Source organism: Oncorhynchus nerka, linkage group LG27 (assembly GCF_034236695.1).
Source record: "Oncorhynchus nerka isolate Pitt River linkage group LG27, Oner_Uvic_2.0, whole genome shotgun sequence".
NCBI classification, from domain to species: domain Eukaryota; kingdom Metazoa; phylum Chordata; class Actinopteri; order Salmoniformes; family Salmonidae; genus Oncorhynchus; species Oncorhynchus nerka.
Window position 1 is genome coordinate 25,335,576 of NC_088422.1, and position 16,795 is coordinate 25,352,370.

At 43.9% G+C, this 16,795-nt stretch overlaps 2 protein-coding genes across 4 annotated transcripts; both read left to right on the forward strand.

The window, feature by feature from the left end:
* Nucleotides 1-369: 369 nt before the first annotated feature.
* On the forward strand, nucleotides 370-4,634 carry LOC115111003 (uncharacterized). Of its 3 annotated transcripts, XM_029636884.2 has the most exons (11): nucleotides 370-535; nucleotides 892-1,057; nucleotides 1,198-1,372; nucleotides 1,510-1,582; nucleotides 1,765-1,883; nucleotides 2,021-2,087; nucleotides 2,220-2,585; nucleotides 3,298-3,484; nucleotides 3,705-3,868; nucleotides 3,978-4,083; nucleotides 4,255-4,634. In XM_029636884.2, the coding sequence occupies exons 2-11, from the start codon at nucleotides 901-903 to the stop codon at nucleotides 4,347-4,349; spliced, it is 1,509 nt and encodes a 502-aa protein (XP_029492744.2). In that variant the 5' UTR covers nucleotides 370-535; nucleotides 892-900; the 3' UTR covers nucleotides 4,350-4,634. The 3 variants fall into 3 exon arrangements, with proteins under 3 accessions (XP_029492744.2, XP_029492745.2, XP_029492746.2); XM_029636885.2 differs by lacking the exon at nucleotides 2,021-2,087 and having other exon boundaries at nucleotides 2,225-2,585; XM_029636886.2 differs by lacking the exon at nucleotides 1,510-1,582 and having other exon boundaries at nucleotides 1,337-1,372; nucleotides 2,049-2,087.
* Nucleotides 4,635-5,285: 651 nt separating this feature from the next.
* LOC115111449 (CCN family member 1-like) lies at nucleotides 5,286-15,631 on the forward strand. The gene is made up of 5 exons (XM_029637500.2): nucleotides 5,286-12,560; nucleotides 12,875-13,088; nucleotides 13,325-13,690; nucleotides 13,850-14,052; nucleotides 14,296-15,631. The coding sequence occupies exons 1-5, from the start codon at nucleotides 12,489-12,491 to the stop codon at nucleotides 14,596-14,598; spliced, it is 1,158 nt and encodes a 385-aa protein (XP_029493360.1). The 5' UTR covers nucleotides 5,286-12,488; the 3' UTR covers nucleotides 14,599-15,631.
* The last annotated feature ends 1,164 nt before the right edge of the window (nucleotides 15,632-16,795 follow it).

A 16,795-nucleotide genomic window follows, 5' to 3' on the forward strand; every position in this document is an offset into this window, starting at 1 on the left:
TCTTGTATTTCCACAAGATATTGCACCAGAGAGATTTCTGCATCATTTTGGTATGACATCCATAATCAAACCAACGACCTGCAATCAATGTATGCTGATACTGCTAGATTATAGCATATGACATGAAAATAAGAATTTGTTCTTAACTGATTTGCCTGGTTAAATAAAGGTAAAATAAAATAGCATACTTACTGCAATTAAAACGTTTAAAAATACATCGACAACTGGATCATCATTTGGTGTTGACTACATTTACCATAACACCATATAATAAAGTATACCTAAAATGAGTAATGGGTATGAAAGGCTGTGCAGAGCATCCTCCAACAGAGGATTGGTTTTGGTGTAAAAACTGACGAGCAGGTGGAGACTAGTATGGAAGTGTCTCGCCGTTGCTTGGCAACGCAAGTTCTGACAGTTGGCTCTTCCTGGGTAGCTAGCTAGCAGAGTTGTTGACTAGCGACGTTTATTTTTATTTGTCTAAATTAGCCTAGCATAGTTATTCCATTCCGTTATCTAGGTTGCCCTACACGAGGTACGTATGCGTTGCACTCGGATTGGGGGTTCTGCTCAATAAGTATTGCAGAGTTAACGTTACTGTATAAATGGCTGGCTGGCTAGCTAACTACTAGTACACTAAGTTTCTCTTAAAAAAAAAAGTAGTTTCCTTCCAATTGACGAGAAACAGACAGATCACAAGGCCAGGTGCTTCTCCAAAAATGTTAGCGGCTCTGTTATAATATTCACAATAGCACATTAGCTACATAGATTGAACCAATGTAGCTAGCTATTATTGGGAATGCATTCTAAGTGGTATGCTAGTATGGACATTAGATGGCTAACAGTATATGTACTACAGGACAAGCTACATGATTGCATTCTGTCACTCAGGTGTAGTCCATGGGCAGCCTTGCCAGTGAGGTTTTGGATGAGGCCCACTGTTTCTGGGCGACGTGCGCTCATCCTTGCTGCTGGGAGTCGGAGCAGCGCATTGCCAAAGGCGTCCCACACTACATAAAGCCAAGAACATCAGATGGGGGCAGAGCCCCTGTAGATGGTAGGTAGTCATGTATTGCAATTCAATTTCCCTCCTCTCTTTCAAACACACACAGCAGTACTGCAAAATGCATTGAGCAGCTGCTGTCTCATATGGACCATATGTCAAAGTGGATTAACAGTGCTGTTCTTGCTGTTCAGTGGAAGAGTTTCCAACCCTTAGTGTGGTTAATGTATCGGAGTGGACTGAGGGCCAAAAGACCCCTAAAGGGAAGCTGCTTTTCAAGACGCGTAGCAAGGAGAATTTTGCCACAGATGCCTCTCTAACTCTTCTCTCCAGCCAGTCACAAGTCCAGCAGCGGGAGCATAACACAAGGTTAGTAATAGCCTAATAAGTCAATATAGTATATTGCCATTCAGTATACTGAAACAGAGAACAGAGTTATCATTTATAGTTTAAGTTTAAACAATGGATTTGCATAGGGGTCGTCCTACTCTAATTCTTCTTTGCAGTGCAGACCTTCACGTTCCAGGGTTAAACTCTGTTGACCAGATTCCTCGTAATAAACAACACAAGGAAGTAAAGGTTCGTCACAGTTACACAGGGACAGTAGGCCTCAAGTCAGACGCAAGGCTTACTGACTTTGTCTTACACCCTTTGTTGAAAACCAAAGATGGAGTTTTTGTAGGCTATACTTTTCCATGGTGAGTAATATTGATCGAAGTATAGCTGATCCAGTGTAATGTTTGTTGTGGGTATTATTGCAGCTCAGCACAGTTCAGATCAATCAGTTGGCCAGCTGTTCCAGTGCATCATGGGGCTCTGGCTCCCTAGTGATGTGGGTACCCAATCCCCAACACATCCCGCAGTGCCAAGCCCGAAACAGGTCACTTGATTTATTGTATTTGATGTTGATTGTATCTTTATTTTTCATCATACTCAGTCACCTTGTGCTGTACTTTTTTATGTTGTAGGCCTATTACCTTTTTAGGTAGATATGCAAATTGCCTTTTTTGATCACAGGCCTAAATCTCCCTATGTACCTGTCAAGGAGCTCATTTGCCTTCCGTCCTTAAAAACCTCAAAAATTGTGAGTACCATATTTACACAGCTTTCATAAATTGTATGTGGCAGGTTATTTGTCTTTGTATTACATTAGTGTTAAAGAATAGGCCTATTTCGTTAACCAGTTACATTTACTAGTCTTTCTTGTATATTATAGAACAGAAATCCAAGAATTGAAGTCCAAGAGTCCAAGAATGTGCGGAAGAGGGTGCCGTTCCAGCTGACAACATTGACGTCAAAGCCGAGAAGTGAGCATGGGTTGAGCTCCCCAGTGGCACAGCAAACTGTCCACCCAACAGACCTTGCCCTGGCCAAGCCTGACACAGACACTGACCCTAAGAGGGAGGAGGAGGAGGCCCAGAGCCAGGCTCATACCAGCCCACACCCTCCCCCAGCAGCCAGGATCCCCAGTGCTTTCCTCCTCAGGAACAAACCTGTGGTGTTCCACAGTGTCAGGGAGAGGGTACTGAGAAGACACACCCAGCAGGACCTCTCAACATACAAGTACAAACTGGACAGCAAGGTCACACATACTATCATACTACTGTCCCATGGCATTCTCTTTTTACATAATGATTCTCTGCTCTGAGTATGACTGGTCTGTCTGATCATTAAAAGGCCTGGCTCCAGTGCTGTTTAATTTACATGTAACCAACAGACTTGAAGCATGTTGCTGCCTTTCAATCCATACTCATCAGGCTTGCTGAGTGGTTGAGAGAGGGGGAAAACCCTGCTTTGGCTCCACAGTGAGGGAGAGTCACGGGAGAGTGAGACTGGGCATTGGTTCTGGAGATGCAGGCACCGATAGCTCCTATTACACTCAGCTTTTCTGCCTGGTTTTATAACTGTTTATTTTTTGTTTTCAGCATCTCGTGTAGGGAGTGGTCAGTAGTCACGTACTTCCTCGAACAGCCAATCTTTAGTCCAGGAAGATTGGAACAAATTCCTGCTCAGCTGTTGATAAATAAATGAAGAGTTTAAACTTAACTGAATTATTGCCAAATACACTGTCTGGGATGTATGCTACTTATTTTAGACAACACTTGTCTATTGTAATGTCCTGTTGGTGGGTGGAAATGAAGTGAGGAACCGCTAGTTTAGTCGAAAATATATATATTTTTGTAGAGTGTTACACTTGAATACGGTAAATCTGGCAACCCATGTTGTTGTTTTGGTTGAGTTTTTTTTTTTAGCTCTATTTCCTTTTTCTTCTGTCTTCATGGCTCTTGCTCTAGACTGGTGGGGGTGGCATTGACTGGGATAGTCTGAGAAGACAGACCTATCTGTGGAGGAAGCACAACCTTCCACCCAGAGAGAAGCCATTTCCCCCAGAGGACATGACTGTCAGCCAGATAGGCTTTGGTTTCTACCCCATCCCAAAGGCCATGCTCCATCACGACCCAAGGAGCCCTCTGTCCAAAGGTAACACACTGGAGCTCTAGGCTGCATATTGTATGCAAGCCAGGACGCTGTGTCATGCTGTCACAAAGAGACTTACAGATTTGTACATTTGGCATCGAATGGATCAACGTGATCAAAGAACTGCTCATTTGTAACAAACTTGTATATGTTTTTTGGTGTGATGCCAATAGAGAGAAAGATTGCAAAGAATGTTGTTGAGGAAGATGTGTGTGCATTGCAGGTCCAGCTGTGTGGCGCTGCCTGGAATGTGTGGATGGGATGTGGTGTGACCATGGTGGTGGTCCACTGGCCTCCATATCCAAGTGCCTTAACTCATTGGTGTCAAACAGTTCCTTCAAGTTCTGTAGCAGATCCAACCTCAGCTGTCAAAACCCCTTGCACCAAGTAATTGTCCGACTCTACATCTCTCAAAGCTAGCCAACACACTCAGTGTGAACCAATCAAAACCTAAATTTGTCCCTGCATTTGAAACTGATCTGACATGTTCTTTAAGCTCCTAGATGGAGATTACCTAAGTGATGTGGATCCAGGCAACAAGGGCACCATCGCTCCTCAGAACTCCATGATGTACCTTCAGGACACAGCTTCAAACTACAGTGGTGAGTATATCAATACCTTATAGGATGGTTCTCAGTTTTTAACTTTTATATTTGTTATTGTATCGTCATTCATCTGCTACTTTTTAAATGTATGTACATTTGTACATCAGAAGTGTCCATATTTGCAATATATTCTCAGATAATTTTCCTAATCTCCATGTGATTCTACAGACTGTCAAGGAGAGGATAATGAATTTGGCTTATGTCCAGAGAGAGATGCTGAAGGAGGTCTAGGATCCCTAGAGATGCCAGGTAGGAGCTCTTAGGACAAAGGGCACAGGTCTTCAGGGTCCCAGCCATCCCCTCCACCCTCTAGCTTCAACTCCGATATCTACGGAGATGGTTAACCTTGAATATGAAGAGACGGACACTGAACGATCCAGGACTAAGATCCAGGAGTAAATGTACTCATCATGCCTGTGAACATTCATATATTTAATCCAGAGCTATCCTTATGCTTTAGATAAATACATCTGGTGGCTTGCTTTTTTTTTCATGTCAAGTATAGCCTAACATGGTAACGTAACAATAAACACTAAGTGTACAAAACATTAAGGACACTTGCTCTTTCCATGTCATAGACTGGCCAGGGGAATCCAGGTGGAAGCTATGATTCCTTATTGATGTCATTTGTTAAATCCACTTCAATCTGTGTAAATGAAGGGAATGAGGCAGGTTAAAGACTGATTGTTAAGCCTTGAGACAATATAGAAATGGATTGTGTATGTGTGCCATTCAGAGGGTGAATGGGCAAGATAAAAGATTTAAGTGCCTTTGAACGGGGTATGGTAGTAGGTCCTAGGCGCAGCGGTTTGTGTCAAGAACTCAACAGTTTTGTGTATCAAGAATGGTCCACCACCCAAAGGACATCCAGCCAACTTGACACAACTGTGGGAAGCATTGGAGTCAATATGGGCCAGCATACCTGTGAAATGCTTTTGACACGTTGTAGAGTCCATGCCCCGACGAAGTGAGGCTGTTCTGAGGGCAAAAGCGGGGGTGTAACTCAATATTAGGAAGGTGTTCTTAATTGAATGTTTTGTCCACTCAGTGTATGTTAACTTACATGATTTATACTGCCTAATCCTTGTTCAACAATCAACAATTCTTATTCGGTTGTGTCATGATTCAGTATTTGATTATTTGACATTAGTCAGCTTCATGGTAGCCTTGCATATCTGGATTGGAGGTGCTTCTCACCACAGGGTTTAAATGGAGTCCACCACCTTCATGGATATGAGAGGGCACCAGGTGTCACTGTAGAGTCATCGAGGAAATTCCCAATTTGGCTGTTTTGATCAGTTGCCATTGCCAACCTCTAAATATTTCACTTTTAAACATAGTTAAAATGTGTTTTTATTATGATAAAATCGTCTACAAAAGATAAACTTGGTTCCACATATTTTGGGAGCTTTGTCACAACCGTGGCTCCTGTCCGTCCAGCAGCCCAAATATATACATTCGCCATGACAACTGAAAGAAGGGGCTCTGGGGTTAGATCACATCATAGGACTATGGTTCAGTCAGTTTGTTTATGGAATAGTTGATGGTACCCCCTCGACTCTCCAGCTGCGCTCATTTCCGCTCTCTGTCCTTGGCCTAATTATGACTGCAGCAGCAGTCAGTGGTTTGTAATGTAGCAGAGGATGTGAAGTCCAGTGTTGGTGCAGGAGGTTAGGCTAGCTGTGCTACTGCTAGTGGAGTAGACGCCCAGGAGAGGTTTCCTGCTGCCCTGCCAGGTGCTCCTCCTATGAGGGCCTCATAGTAACAGTACTTATTAAGCACGGACTCTCACTGTAACAAAGCTGGGTTGAGGAAAGAACTGGCTGAACTGAACCTGTCTGATGCCCTTTTTTACTTAAATTGTCTCTGTAAAAGGCAAGGTTTTAAAAGCAGAAAGTACTACATGAACACGTTATAATAGTGATGTGTTCAACATGTTTCTCTCTTTACTCCCTGAACCCCAGAGCATCTCCTATCAGGGAAAGGCCTCTTTCTGCGGCGTGTTCATTATTCTATAGATTTCATTTGGTATTTTTTCCTATTGTAAAGGTCCTGTTTTGATTCAATTCACCAGGGCAGTGGTGGAAAACGTACCCAATTGTCATACCTGAGTAAAAGTAAAGATGCCTTAATAGAAAATGACTCATGTAAAAGTGAAAGTCACCCAGTAAAATACTACTTGAGTGAAAGTCTCAAAGTATTTGGTTTTAAATGTACGTATGTGTCAGTATCAGAAGTAAAAAGTAAAAGTATAAATCATTTCAAATGGATTATTTAAGCAAACAAAAAGGCACATTTTAGACTTTTTTTTTTTTAATGGGGCACACTCCAACACTCGGACATAATTTACAAATAAAGCATTTGTGTTTAGTGAGTCTGCCAGATCAGAGGAAGAAGGAATGATCAGGGATGTTCCCTTGATAAGTGAGTGAATTGGACCATTTTCCTGTCCTGCTAGCCATGCAAAATGTAATGAGTACTTTTGGGTGTCAGGATAAATGTATGGAGTAAAAGGTACATTGTTTTCTTTAGGAATGTAGTAAAGTAAAAGTTGTCAAAAATATAAATAGTGAAATAGTAAATTACAGATACCCAAAACAACTACTTAAGTAGTACTTCAAAGTATTTTTACTTAAGTATTTTACACCACTGCACCAGGGTATAAAGAAGCCATTGATTAGGAATGACCTCAAGTAAGTTGAATGTCAGAGCAAACAAACTGGCCTATTTTTAGGTGGCATAACACTGAATATTGGTCATTAGAATGAGTGCCTGCTGCACGCTGCTGGATAACGAAGTATCTAACTACTTAAAGAAAGTATTGCTTAATGCTCTGAACTATGATAGTGGAGTGTAAATATCCAGTAGGCCTGACTCCCTTACCTGTACATACGTAGCTGTTTTATCATCAGCTGTAGATTGAATGAAATATCAAGTGTATGGTGGGTTACATTTTCTAGGCTATTACCAGCCTAGCGGCCCATTCAGTCACAGTAAGCTTTATGTGTTTGTGTCACCATCCCTGTTGGATAACTCTGGAACTTTCTGTTTACAGCTCTTTGCGATAAAATGTTCCCCTCTGAATCATAGGCACCACTGTGTAATGGTGCCACACAGCCCGTCCCCCTCTCGCCTCCCCACTAAACAGGACACTCTCTGTCAGGCAGCTACACCAGCAACTCCCACACTAAAGTCCCTTTGAAATGCAAGTTCGTTTTTTTTTTGTGTACTTAGTGTAATATGCAGTGTGCAGCTTAATAACCCTCAGATTCACTGGAGCAAAAAGCAGTGTCAGTAGGTATGGTTGCCTTGGCCCATAATCTGTTTGTCTGATTCAATTTTTGGATTGGGAGGAGAATCAAAGTATTTTCAATTGATGTAGGCTATAAGTAGCCACAGTGTATTGGGTAAAAGGAAGGATTCATTTTGAAATGGACTGTGTGTAGGTGGTCTGGATTCTCAGTTCCAGTAGATGGTTTATAATGAATGTCTTGTCACAGCCTAGTAGTTATGTCCTGGGATTCTATTTATTTTTCTATGCATTGCATGTGTATTGTGCCTGGTTGTCATGCAATTATTCCAAAACTCCTAACCTTGTGTAGGTGGGTGTGCTTCGCACTATCAGGTGATTCTGCAGTAGTTTTGGGTTACAGCATGGGCTGACTGATTACAGTGGGCATGCATACCTCTCCTCTCAGAAAAGGTGCGCCTGTCTCTCTGTACCTGACTATAGCACACCTGCTCATGTCAGTCAGCCACACAATGGACAGGTTGTTGCAGTGCTGTGGAGAGCTCTGCAGAGGGGGTCTCTTCTCCTGGTTGCTTTCATCACTCCTATTAGACTGGGTGAAGGAATGCACAGGCCACGGGTTCCCTCTGCTCTCCTGCTTGGGTAGCCATCAGGTTAGGCCTAAATGAGGCCCTTTTGTCTCTTAATGGGTGCAGGAGCGCCACACCTGCATTAGGCTAGCACAAGTTTACTTATCATGCTCTGCCCTGGGGCCTCGTGGAGGAGCGTACTGGAGGAGAGATGCACAGATGTCTACCCCCAGTCGTGAATCCATACGTCCAATGACCAGGCCCCCTGACATCATCCTTTTCACAGCTGTCTTGCTCAACTGCCTTACAGGAATGTACAAAATGTAACGTATTTAAAGAATTGTTGTGTAATCAGTATTCTCTCTTATACATGTACAATTATGGGCATTTAGCAAACAAACAAGTGCTCTTTGAATGGACCATTTGAAGGGTTACTGATGATTGAGTGTGTGAGTGTACCAGCCAAGGTTTTTAGGACACTAGTGTGAGGAATTCAGTGGAGGCCTGACCTATAGAGCGGGTGTCATGAGCTGGGTTAGGGTGCATCACATGTGCACAGCTGACTCTACACTGGGTAGATGTTTACCCAAATACATGTGACGTTGCTCCCACAGTCACTGTTATATACTGTACCTCAGAATGCAAGTCACATGCAGTACTTGTCAGACAGTTATGTACGAGTGTCTTTTTTTTAATTGTCTGCTTTTAGTGAAGAAAATAGTAGTAGTACTTTAGAGGACTCTCATTATACAGTACACCAGTCTGATAAAGTTGACTTGATGAAACTGTCTGTTTGCTATGATACGGTATGGAATACTTACTCACACCCACAAACCCAGTTACACTGATTTACGTGTTCAGGGCAGGTCTGTTTGGATTACTGACTGTCAGTCTTTAGGACATTAGAACACCTCTTCCTGAGTGCTGTGTAGATACTGTAGACTTCCTGTTTACCCACTTCTTCACCAATGATACATGAGTATACCCATCATCATTGGCCCTTCTCGGCACTACACAGGGTACTTACAGGCATCAGGGCTGCCAACAATATCAACATGTCCACAGACCATCTACAGACTGTGAGTAGACCAGAAATCAAGCTGTTATAAAAGCCTCCAAATTAGTAAAGCTGCTAACTACTGTCATACAGTATAGATGGGTCAGACTGCAGACACAGGAGTGGATAGGAGTAAATCTGGGTGGTTGTTTGTTGGTGTAGATTAAGACTAGGCTGAGTAGATTAAGACTAGGCTGAGTAGATTGAAACTAGGCTGAGTAGATTGAGACTAGGCTGAGTAGATTGAGACTAGGCTGAGTAGATTGAGACTAGGCTGAGTAGATTGAAACTAGGCTGAGTAGATTGAGACTAGGTTGAGTAGATTGGAAAGGGACAGCATTGATAAATCGCCAGGGCTCCTGACACCCCTGTTTTGGAAATGTTTGTCAATCTGACAAACAATGGCTGGCTGAAGGCCAGGGGGGACTTGCCAAACCACGGCCAGCACACACATCCTGCCTTTGTGGGCCAGGAATGCCAGGAATCTAGACAGCTGCCCTCCTCCTCCCACCCCTCCCTCCCCAAAAAGGTGCTCTCTCTCAAACATCCCCAGTGTCCCAGTGGTTTCAGCCCAGTAGCCTGGGTGTCTGGGTGTTTGTGTAAGGCGCTGCTTGTGGCTCACCTCTCTCTCCCTCCATTCCTCCTCTCTCTCCACAGTGCTCCTCCGTCCTCACATCAGTGGCAGGCAGGTTAGTAGCAACACCTGCTCTCTGTGTTTCACCTCTGCTCCCACCCACTGATCTTTATCCACACTGAGATTCCTGCTGCCTCAACTCTCAACACATCCATGGTGGTTTTTATATTTGGTTTTTCATTTTGGTTCATTCCTTACAATTCTTGAATTACTGAAACGGTTTTGTATTCAAAGATACTTGTATTATACTTTTTTTTTTTACATTAATTTTATTTAAAGAGCACAAAGAGCATGTAAAGTGCATACACAACATATCTTTGCAGTCTTTACAAAGGAGCGTAGTGAGATTCACATGTTAAGGGTACATTCTGGCTGTATAAAGCAAACATTTCAAAAGTCTCAATAAGAATACAATATGTAAAAACCACTTAAGAAAAATAACATAAACAATCAAACACAAAAACCCAGAAGTGACAGAATAAGACCAGTACGATATGACAGGAACTTTGACCAGACATCTTCATACCTATGCTGTCTATGTTGAAAGATTGGTGTAATTCTCTCCATGACAGCAAGTTCCACCCATAGGCCTAACCATTTCCTTTCTGCTGCTAAAAGATATTCTATCAATTTAAGTGGAGAGGAGTGGAGTGTATCCACAGGAACAATACCTAAGAGGAGATGACATGGGCCTGGTTGAGTAATAATATGTGTGATGTCCTATATAAAATGGAGAATTTCAGACCAAAAAGACTGGATTTTCAGACACGTACAAAATATATGTGATTAAGACACATGTTTTTTCTGAACCGTTATTATTTATATTTCGTTTGAAATTTTTTTGGGGGGGGGGGATCTGCTTTTGCAGAAGAAGCTGTGTTGTGGTTTTGTCAAGGTGAACTGGGTTAAGTGAGGACAGGTCTGACAAAATTGAGCAAGGAAAAACAGAAACAGGTCCTAGTTATTTTCTTTGCTTTCTCCTGTGGTGTGAGAGTCTTGCTATATTCACACTCACTCCTCTCTGTCTCGCTCTGCAGGTTTTCAGTGGTCTCATCAAATGTTCTAAATTCCGTTTCCTGTGTTTCATAACAATGAGAGCCAAGGCCTAATGCAGGGCCTTCCTGCCCTCGAACAAAACACTTTTTATGTCCTGCTGGTATGACAATGGGAATGTTTCGTTTTTCCTACCAAACATGGGAACCTGTAGAAGAGCCTTTGTTTCCTGGAATGTGGCCATTAGGAAAGAGATGGAGGGAACACAGGATATGTGCCCTGCCCTGGGCAATGCGTTTCAATGGGATGGCTGGGGCCAGAGGAGTTGTACGCAGGGATTTTCTCTGCTATCTGCATCACCACTTCCCCTATTAAAGTGGATTCTACGCCAGAGTGGGATTCCCCACTCGTTTTTTCCGTTACACCTGCACTTGTTTTTTTTCTGTTGACAGCATCAGTCTTACTTGACCCCCATTGTCAAATACCGCTCATACGCCAGAATGTAGCTACTGTGTCACTCGACAGTATGGGAATCCCGCAGCCCTGGGTTCAAATAGTGTTTGTGTTCATTCAAATACAAATATTTAAAGGACGTGTTACTTTTTAACCTCATATTCATTAACTCAGCACCACACCAGTGTCTACATATGGGAAAATGGCATGTTTCTATGTTCAGTGATTACAAAGATAAGATTAAAGGTCCTAATGAAGGCTTCTCTGTGACATCACAGTGTAGGGTTAAAAGTTGTTGTTTTTTACGTTGATTTTTCAAACCTGCAACAAGTTTCTAGCCAGATGGAAGATGTTTTCTAGCTCCCCACGTCACCGCGAATCTCATAGTGTTTTTCAAAATTGTAACTTTGGATGACGTCATGGGATAGAACTTTTTAAATGTTTGATTTTTTCTACTAAATGTAGAAATGCATCATTTTCACACATGTAGACACTGGTACTGTGAAAATGGAGATAATGAAAATGAGGTTAAAAAGTGGTTGCCCTTTAAGCTGCACTTGATTGAGCTTTCAAGGCAAAATGGGACTGATGGGGAGAATTTAAATTGCATACTCCTACTCCTCCCGTCCTCTCCCTGCCTCCTTCTCAAAACCCATTCGAGGAGAAGGTTAGGGTGGAGGGAAATCTGGCTTCCCATCTAATGGGTTTTAAGAGGGAGGCGAGGAGAGAGGACATGAGGAATATGCAATTGAGATTCTCCCATGGAATAGTCCCAAAAGTGCAAACCACACCAATCTGGCGCTAAAGAAAGGCTCAATCAAATGCTCAACCTATTTGAAAGAAATCAAATACTATTTGAAGCCACTCCACACTTAGCTTACTTATTATGGATTTATCAGCAATGATCTTTTCTTGTAGTTTCTCAATAGCATTGGGGACATATGATAGTAAGCTGTCAGTGCACTGAAGTGCCTACAGAGTTGTTTCGTAATATAACCATGGTTTCTCAGTATGGTAATGTAGCAATGGTGCAATTTCTTCCTCTCCTACTCCACTCACTCAATCCCCCCTTGATTCACTTTCTCTTCCTCCTTGAGAGGAGAGCTGATGTCACAGGGAGGTGGCGGTCTGCCCATGTCTATAAGTACAGGCACCACAGAGGGAATCTCTATATGAAGTGGAGCTAACCCAGCTGAGCAGTGCTGACCCATGCTGAGAAAAGACACTGCAGGAGAACAAAGAAACACTATCGACTGGTGTACCTTTTTAGTGCGCTCAAACAGATGAAGGAATAAGTGAACTGACAGACAGACTTCTCTCCTCTGGACTCAGGTGCAGGCTCTGGACAGTATATCATCACAGACACTAGGCATCTATTCTAGAATTAACAACCTCCAGGGCGGAATCTTTATCTCTAATTTAAATTGTGTAATCTACACCTTCGGGATGTTTTCTCTGGTTAGTTTGAGACGGACCGTCTCCACACTATTCGTTCTCCTCTCCAGTGCTGCTGTCATGGTGAGTTTCAAAGATGCATTCTTACCTTCCTGCCCTCATTTTATTTATTTCCCATTCACTCTTTCTCTCTACACTTTGCATGACCATATTTACATTGTGTTTCTGTTTTTTATTTTTCGATGTAAAAATATTTTTTACAAATATAATTGTTGAACTTTGGTATTTTGTTACAATGAATAAAGGCACTGAGATCAATATACTATTGTATCAGTAGTCATAGAAATCAGCCTGGAATGCATTCCCCTCACCTCCACCCTACTGCTGCTGTGCCGACCCTTTCTCACATTTAACACTGACCCCGCTGTCTCTCTCAGGTGGAGAGTGACTGTCCTACCCAGTGCTCCTGTGGCCCCTCACCGCCATCGTGCCCAGCGGGCATTAGTTGGGTGACAGATGCCTGTGGCTGCTGTAAGGTGTGTGCCAGGCAGTTCAACCAGGACTGCAGCCCCAGCCAGCCCTGTGACCACATCAAGGGCCTGCACTGCCACCTGGGGGCTGGGGGAGACCCAGAGAGAGGCCTGTGCCGAGGTAAGGACCAGGAGCACCCCTAACATCAGTGGGAGAGATATGAGGTGGTTGGGCCAGTATGGGAGTATGCAGAATTATGGGAGTAGCAGCTGAGTATGGGTTTTTCAGAATTGTAGTAAGATTTTGATCATTAGATTGATCCAAGTAGATAGTTGTCAAATGCTCAGCATCATGGTAACACACTACCATATGGGTATGAAGTCCACAGTGCTGCTAATGTCTCTGTTTCTCCCCAGCGGAGGCCCAGGGCCGGCCCTGTGAGTTCAACGGGCGTGTCTACCAGCATGGAGAGGACTTCCAGCCCAGCTGCCAGCACCAGTGCAGCTGCATGGACGGGGTGGTGGGCTGCATGCCACTCTGTCCCCAGCAGGTACCCTTGCCCGACTGGCGCTGCTCCCAGCCAAGGCTGGCACGGCCCTGGGGCCGCTGCTGTGAGGAGTGGGTCTGTGATGACAAAAATAACATCAGTGAGGACCCAGAGGAACCTCCACAGGCAGCCCTACCTGACCCACAACCCCTCCCAAACCACATCAACAACCAGCTCCAGGCCCAAGCCCTGGCCCAGCCACACTATCAGGCCAGCACTGGAGTCACCTTTAGAGGTACAGTAAAGCCTAACCCAAAGGGCCAGTTTCCCAGGCACAGATTGTCTAGTCATGGCTTTTCAGTACAGGACTAGGCTGAGAAACCGGCCCTATATGTTTGTTTTTCCCAAGCCTTACCCTACATGTTGCTGATGACCCTGTCCTTTTCTTCCACAGAGTTGGTGTCCCTCCCCAGGTCCCAGGTGTTGCTAAGCGCCAGATGCCTCCCTCAGACCACTGATTGGACGGAATGTTCCACCACGTGCGGGATGGGCATCTCAAGCCGGGTGACCAATAACAACGCAGAGTGTCGGCTGGTCAGAGAGACACGACTCTGTCAGGTCCGCCAATGTGACCTGCCGCTTACCCCAGCAATCAAGGTAAAGTGAGACACATGGTTATCAGATGTTAATGCGAGTGTAGCGAAATGCTTGTGCTTCTAGTTCTGACAGTGCAGTAATATCTAACAAGTAATCAAACAATTCCACAACAACTACCTAATGTGGGAAATTGCGTTAGAGCACATATAACATTTCACTTTTAATTATGAGAACTTTTGTAATATATATATTTTTTGTGGAATACATAGCTCAGTTGTCTAACTCTGTTTGTTGACTGTCCAGAGGGTAAAGAAGTGCCAGCGTACAGTGCGGCCCCAGGAGCCAATCAGGATCAACTTTGCTGGCTGCTCCACAACACGCCGCCATCGACCTCACACCTGTGGCTTCTGTGCGGATGGGCGATGCTGCACCCCTTCACTGACCCGCACCGTCCGCCTGCGCTTCCAATGTCCCGACGGAGAGGGCTTCACACGCAACGTCATGTGGATCCAGAGCTGCAGCTGCAAGAAGAGCTGCCACAATCACAGTTCCCCCTCAAGGCCCTCTGTCAGCCTGCACAATGACATCCACAACTTCAGGCACTGAGGCAAGCTTAGGAGGATGCCCAAACCTAGCCTCAACACACTAGACAGGGCTACTGCATGCTAACCTCTCCCCATCTTCCACCCACCCTCTGCCCAGGGATAGCCCTGCCTTTCAGTCCCTTCCTGGACACCAGCCTCTCCCTCCTGCACCAGCGCCAGACTATGGGAGAGAGAGCCTCGGCTAGGTGGCCGTTCCATCCAACCAGGCAGAACTATCGCTTGCACTTTAAGCTTCCTGACACGTTGCCACAAGTTATCTGATATGAGAGGTGTGGAGCAACTGCTCTCCACATCCAGGTCCAGTGTCCCTTCCTTGTTGATGACACAGTCACAGAACTGTTCTGGTGGAGGGGGAGGGACAGCACTGAGCACAACAGACTATGGATGGCCTGATGTGACTTTCTTGATGTAATTTTGAACTTGTAAATGAATCAGTTTGGTTGTCTGCTTTTCCCCCTCATTATTTATAATTTGTATTTGTTAACATTGTCAAGTTCCTCTATAACCACAGAGGAACAAGGGAAAAGGAATGTATATGTATGTATGTGAAAGACATACATCACTTTTTGTCATAATAGAGATGTGTAAATTAGTGAGGCCAGTGAATGTGTAAGGATGTGATGAGTGACGACCATGGGCAATCTCATACATTCATGAAGTGTTTTGTCTGATACATCGATGGTAGAAAGAGGACAGGATATCATTCTACAAATTCATCAATGATTGTAATTAACTGTATATTACATTGTGTAAAGGTCAGTGTTTATGTGTGTGAGAGAAGATGAAAGGGCGAGAAACAGAGTGTTTACATGTGTGTATTTGTGTCATATGACAGAGTATAGTGTACAGACTTCACTCTTAGTGGAGTGGCAATTGATGGAGATCACCTCATTTTCCGGGGTGTGTTTTTATTGCCTCATAGTATAGAGACTTGTACTGGAGGGAAGATTGTATTTGATATATTTAAGATTTCTATATTGTTTGAATTCTTATCAATAATACTCTGAAAAATTGAATAAAAACATTCAACATGTGCCCCTCTCTGTCTTACTTGTGTTTCTCAGAGAGGTGTGTTAGTTGATGGTGATTTAGATGACAGTATCGGGTGGTTGGTCTGAGATGCTACAGTAAGGGGGAAAGCAAACGTCTCTCCTGAGTTGGGATAGGCTCACAGAAGGTGGTGAGTCTGACATGTACCTTGTAGAGGTACTTTATTGCTGAGTACTACTCCAGAGAGGGGAGCTGTGCTGAAAGCCAGCCTGTTTTGTGGTTAGGGCTGGGGCCGGAGAGAAGAGGCTGGGTCTCCAGTGTGGCTGGGGTCAGTACTCTAGCCACGATCATGTTCCCTTGTGTCTTTATACATACAGGCTGGTCTCTGCAGCACAAACATCACAGCAGCCTCCCAAATTCCACACCCCGTCCTCCTCCCTCTGTCTCCTATCTCTCTCCTTGTCTATCTATTCCACCCTGACCTCCTCCGGTGTCTATCACACCACTGTCTACAGACCTGGTCTGGCTCGGAACAGACTGACTTCCAGTGTGCTAGTTGCCTAAATGGCATCTCTGAGGCTGTTACAGCATGGGCCTACTGTTTAATGTATTCTGATCATCTCAATGTATCATCTTTTCACCTGCTCAATGTAATCTGTTTGAAATGCAGGTTTGGACACATCAATCATACACTATAGGGTTAGATAAGGGTATTCAACAGTTTGATTTCTTATGAGCCTATACATTCTCCTTGCATTTTGTTCACTGGTCCACTGACAGACAAAACCCTACAGAGCAGACATGGAATTCCATCATCACCATAGAAACCGCAGTACTATCTGCCATCGTCTTCGATAAAGGCCCCAATCCTCCTATTGGCTGTATCCCTTCTGACTGTACCACATTTCTCCAAAGACTATGGTCTCTAGTGTTTGTCTAGTGGGACTATTTGGTGTTGTAAATTCAGGGAAATAGTATCGTTCTCAGAATTATTGAACACTGGAGCTGATGTCCAAGAACAACGTTTGACAAAACAGTTGTCAAAGAGGCGCTCTTGCATTTCAGTGAAAACCATGGCAATATGAGGACTGGGGAGGAGGTTATAGGAGGCTGTGTGATAGTTGATTGTTCAAGGGAAGAGTATTAAAATGGGGTTATAATATCATGGTATGGATTTTTATAAGGGTCCAGTCCATATTAAACAGAAG

Bases quoted from the DNA above. Each gene is read 5' to 3' on its own strand.
- LOC115111003 (XM_029636884.2), top strand. From the start codon at position 901: ATGGGCAGCCTTGCCAGTGAGGTTTTGGATGAGGCCCACTGTTTCTGG. The intron at 1,373-1,509 runs GTTAGTAATAGC...TCTTCTTTGCAG, and splicing joins CAGCGGGAGCATAACACAAG to TGCAGACCTTCACGTTCCAG. The intron at 3,485-3,704 runs GTAACACACTGG...TGTGCATTGCAG, and splicing joins AAGGAGCCCTCTGTCCAAAG to GTCCAGCTGTGTGGCGCTGC.
- LOC115111449 (XM_029637500.2), top strand. From the start codon at position 12,489: ATGTTTTCTCTGGTTAGTTTGAGACGGACCGTCTCCACACTATTCGTT. The intron at 12,561-12,874 runs GTGAGTTTCAAA...TGTCTCTCTCAG, and splicing joins TCTCCAGTGCTGCTGTCATG to GTGGAGAGTGACTGTCCTAC. The intron at 13,089-13,324 runs GTAAGGACCAGG...GTTTCTCCCCAG, and splicing joins AGAGAGAGGCCTGTGCCGAG to CGGAGGCCCAGGGCCGGCCC.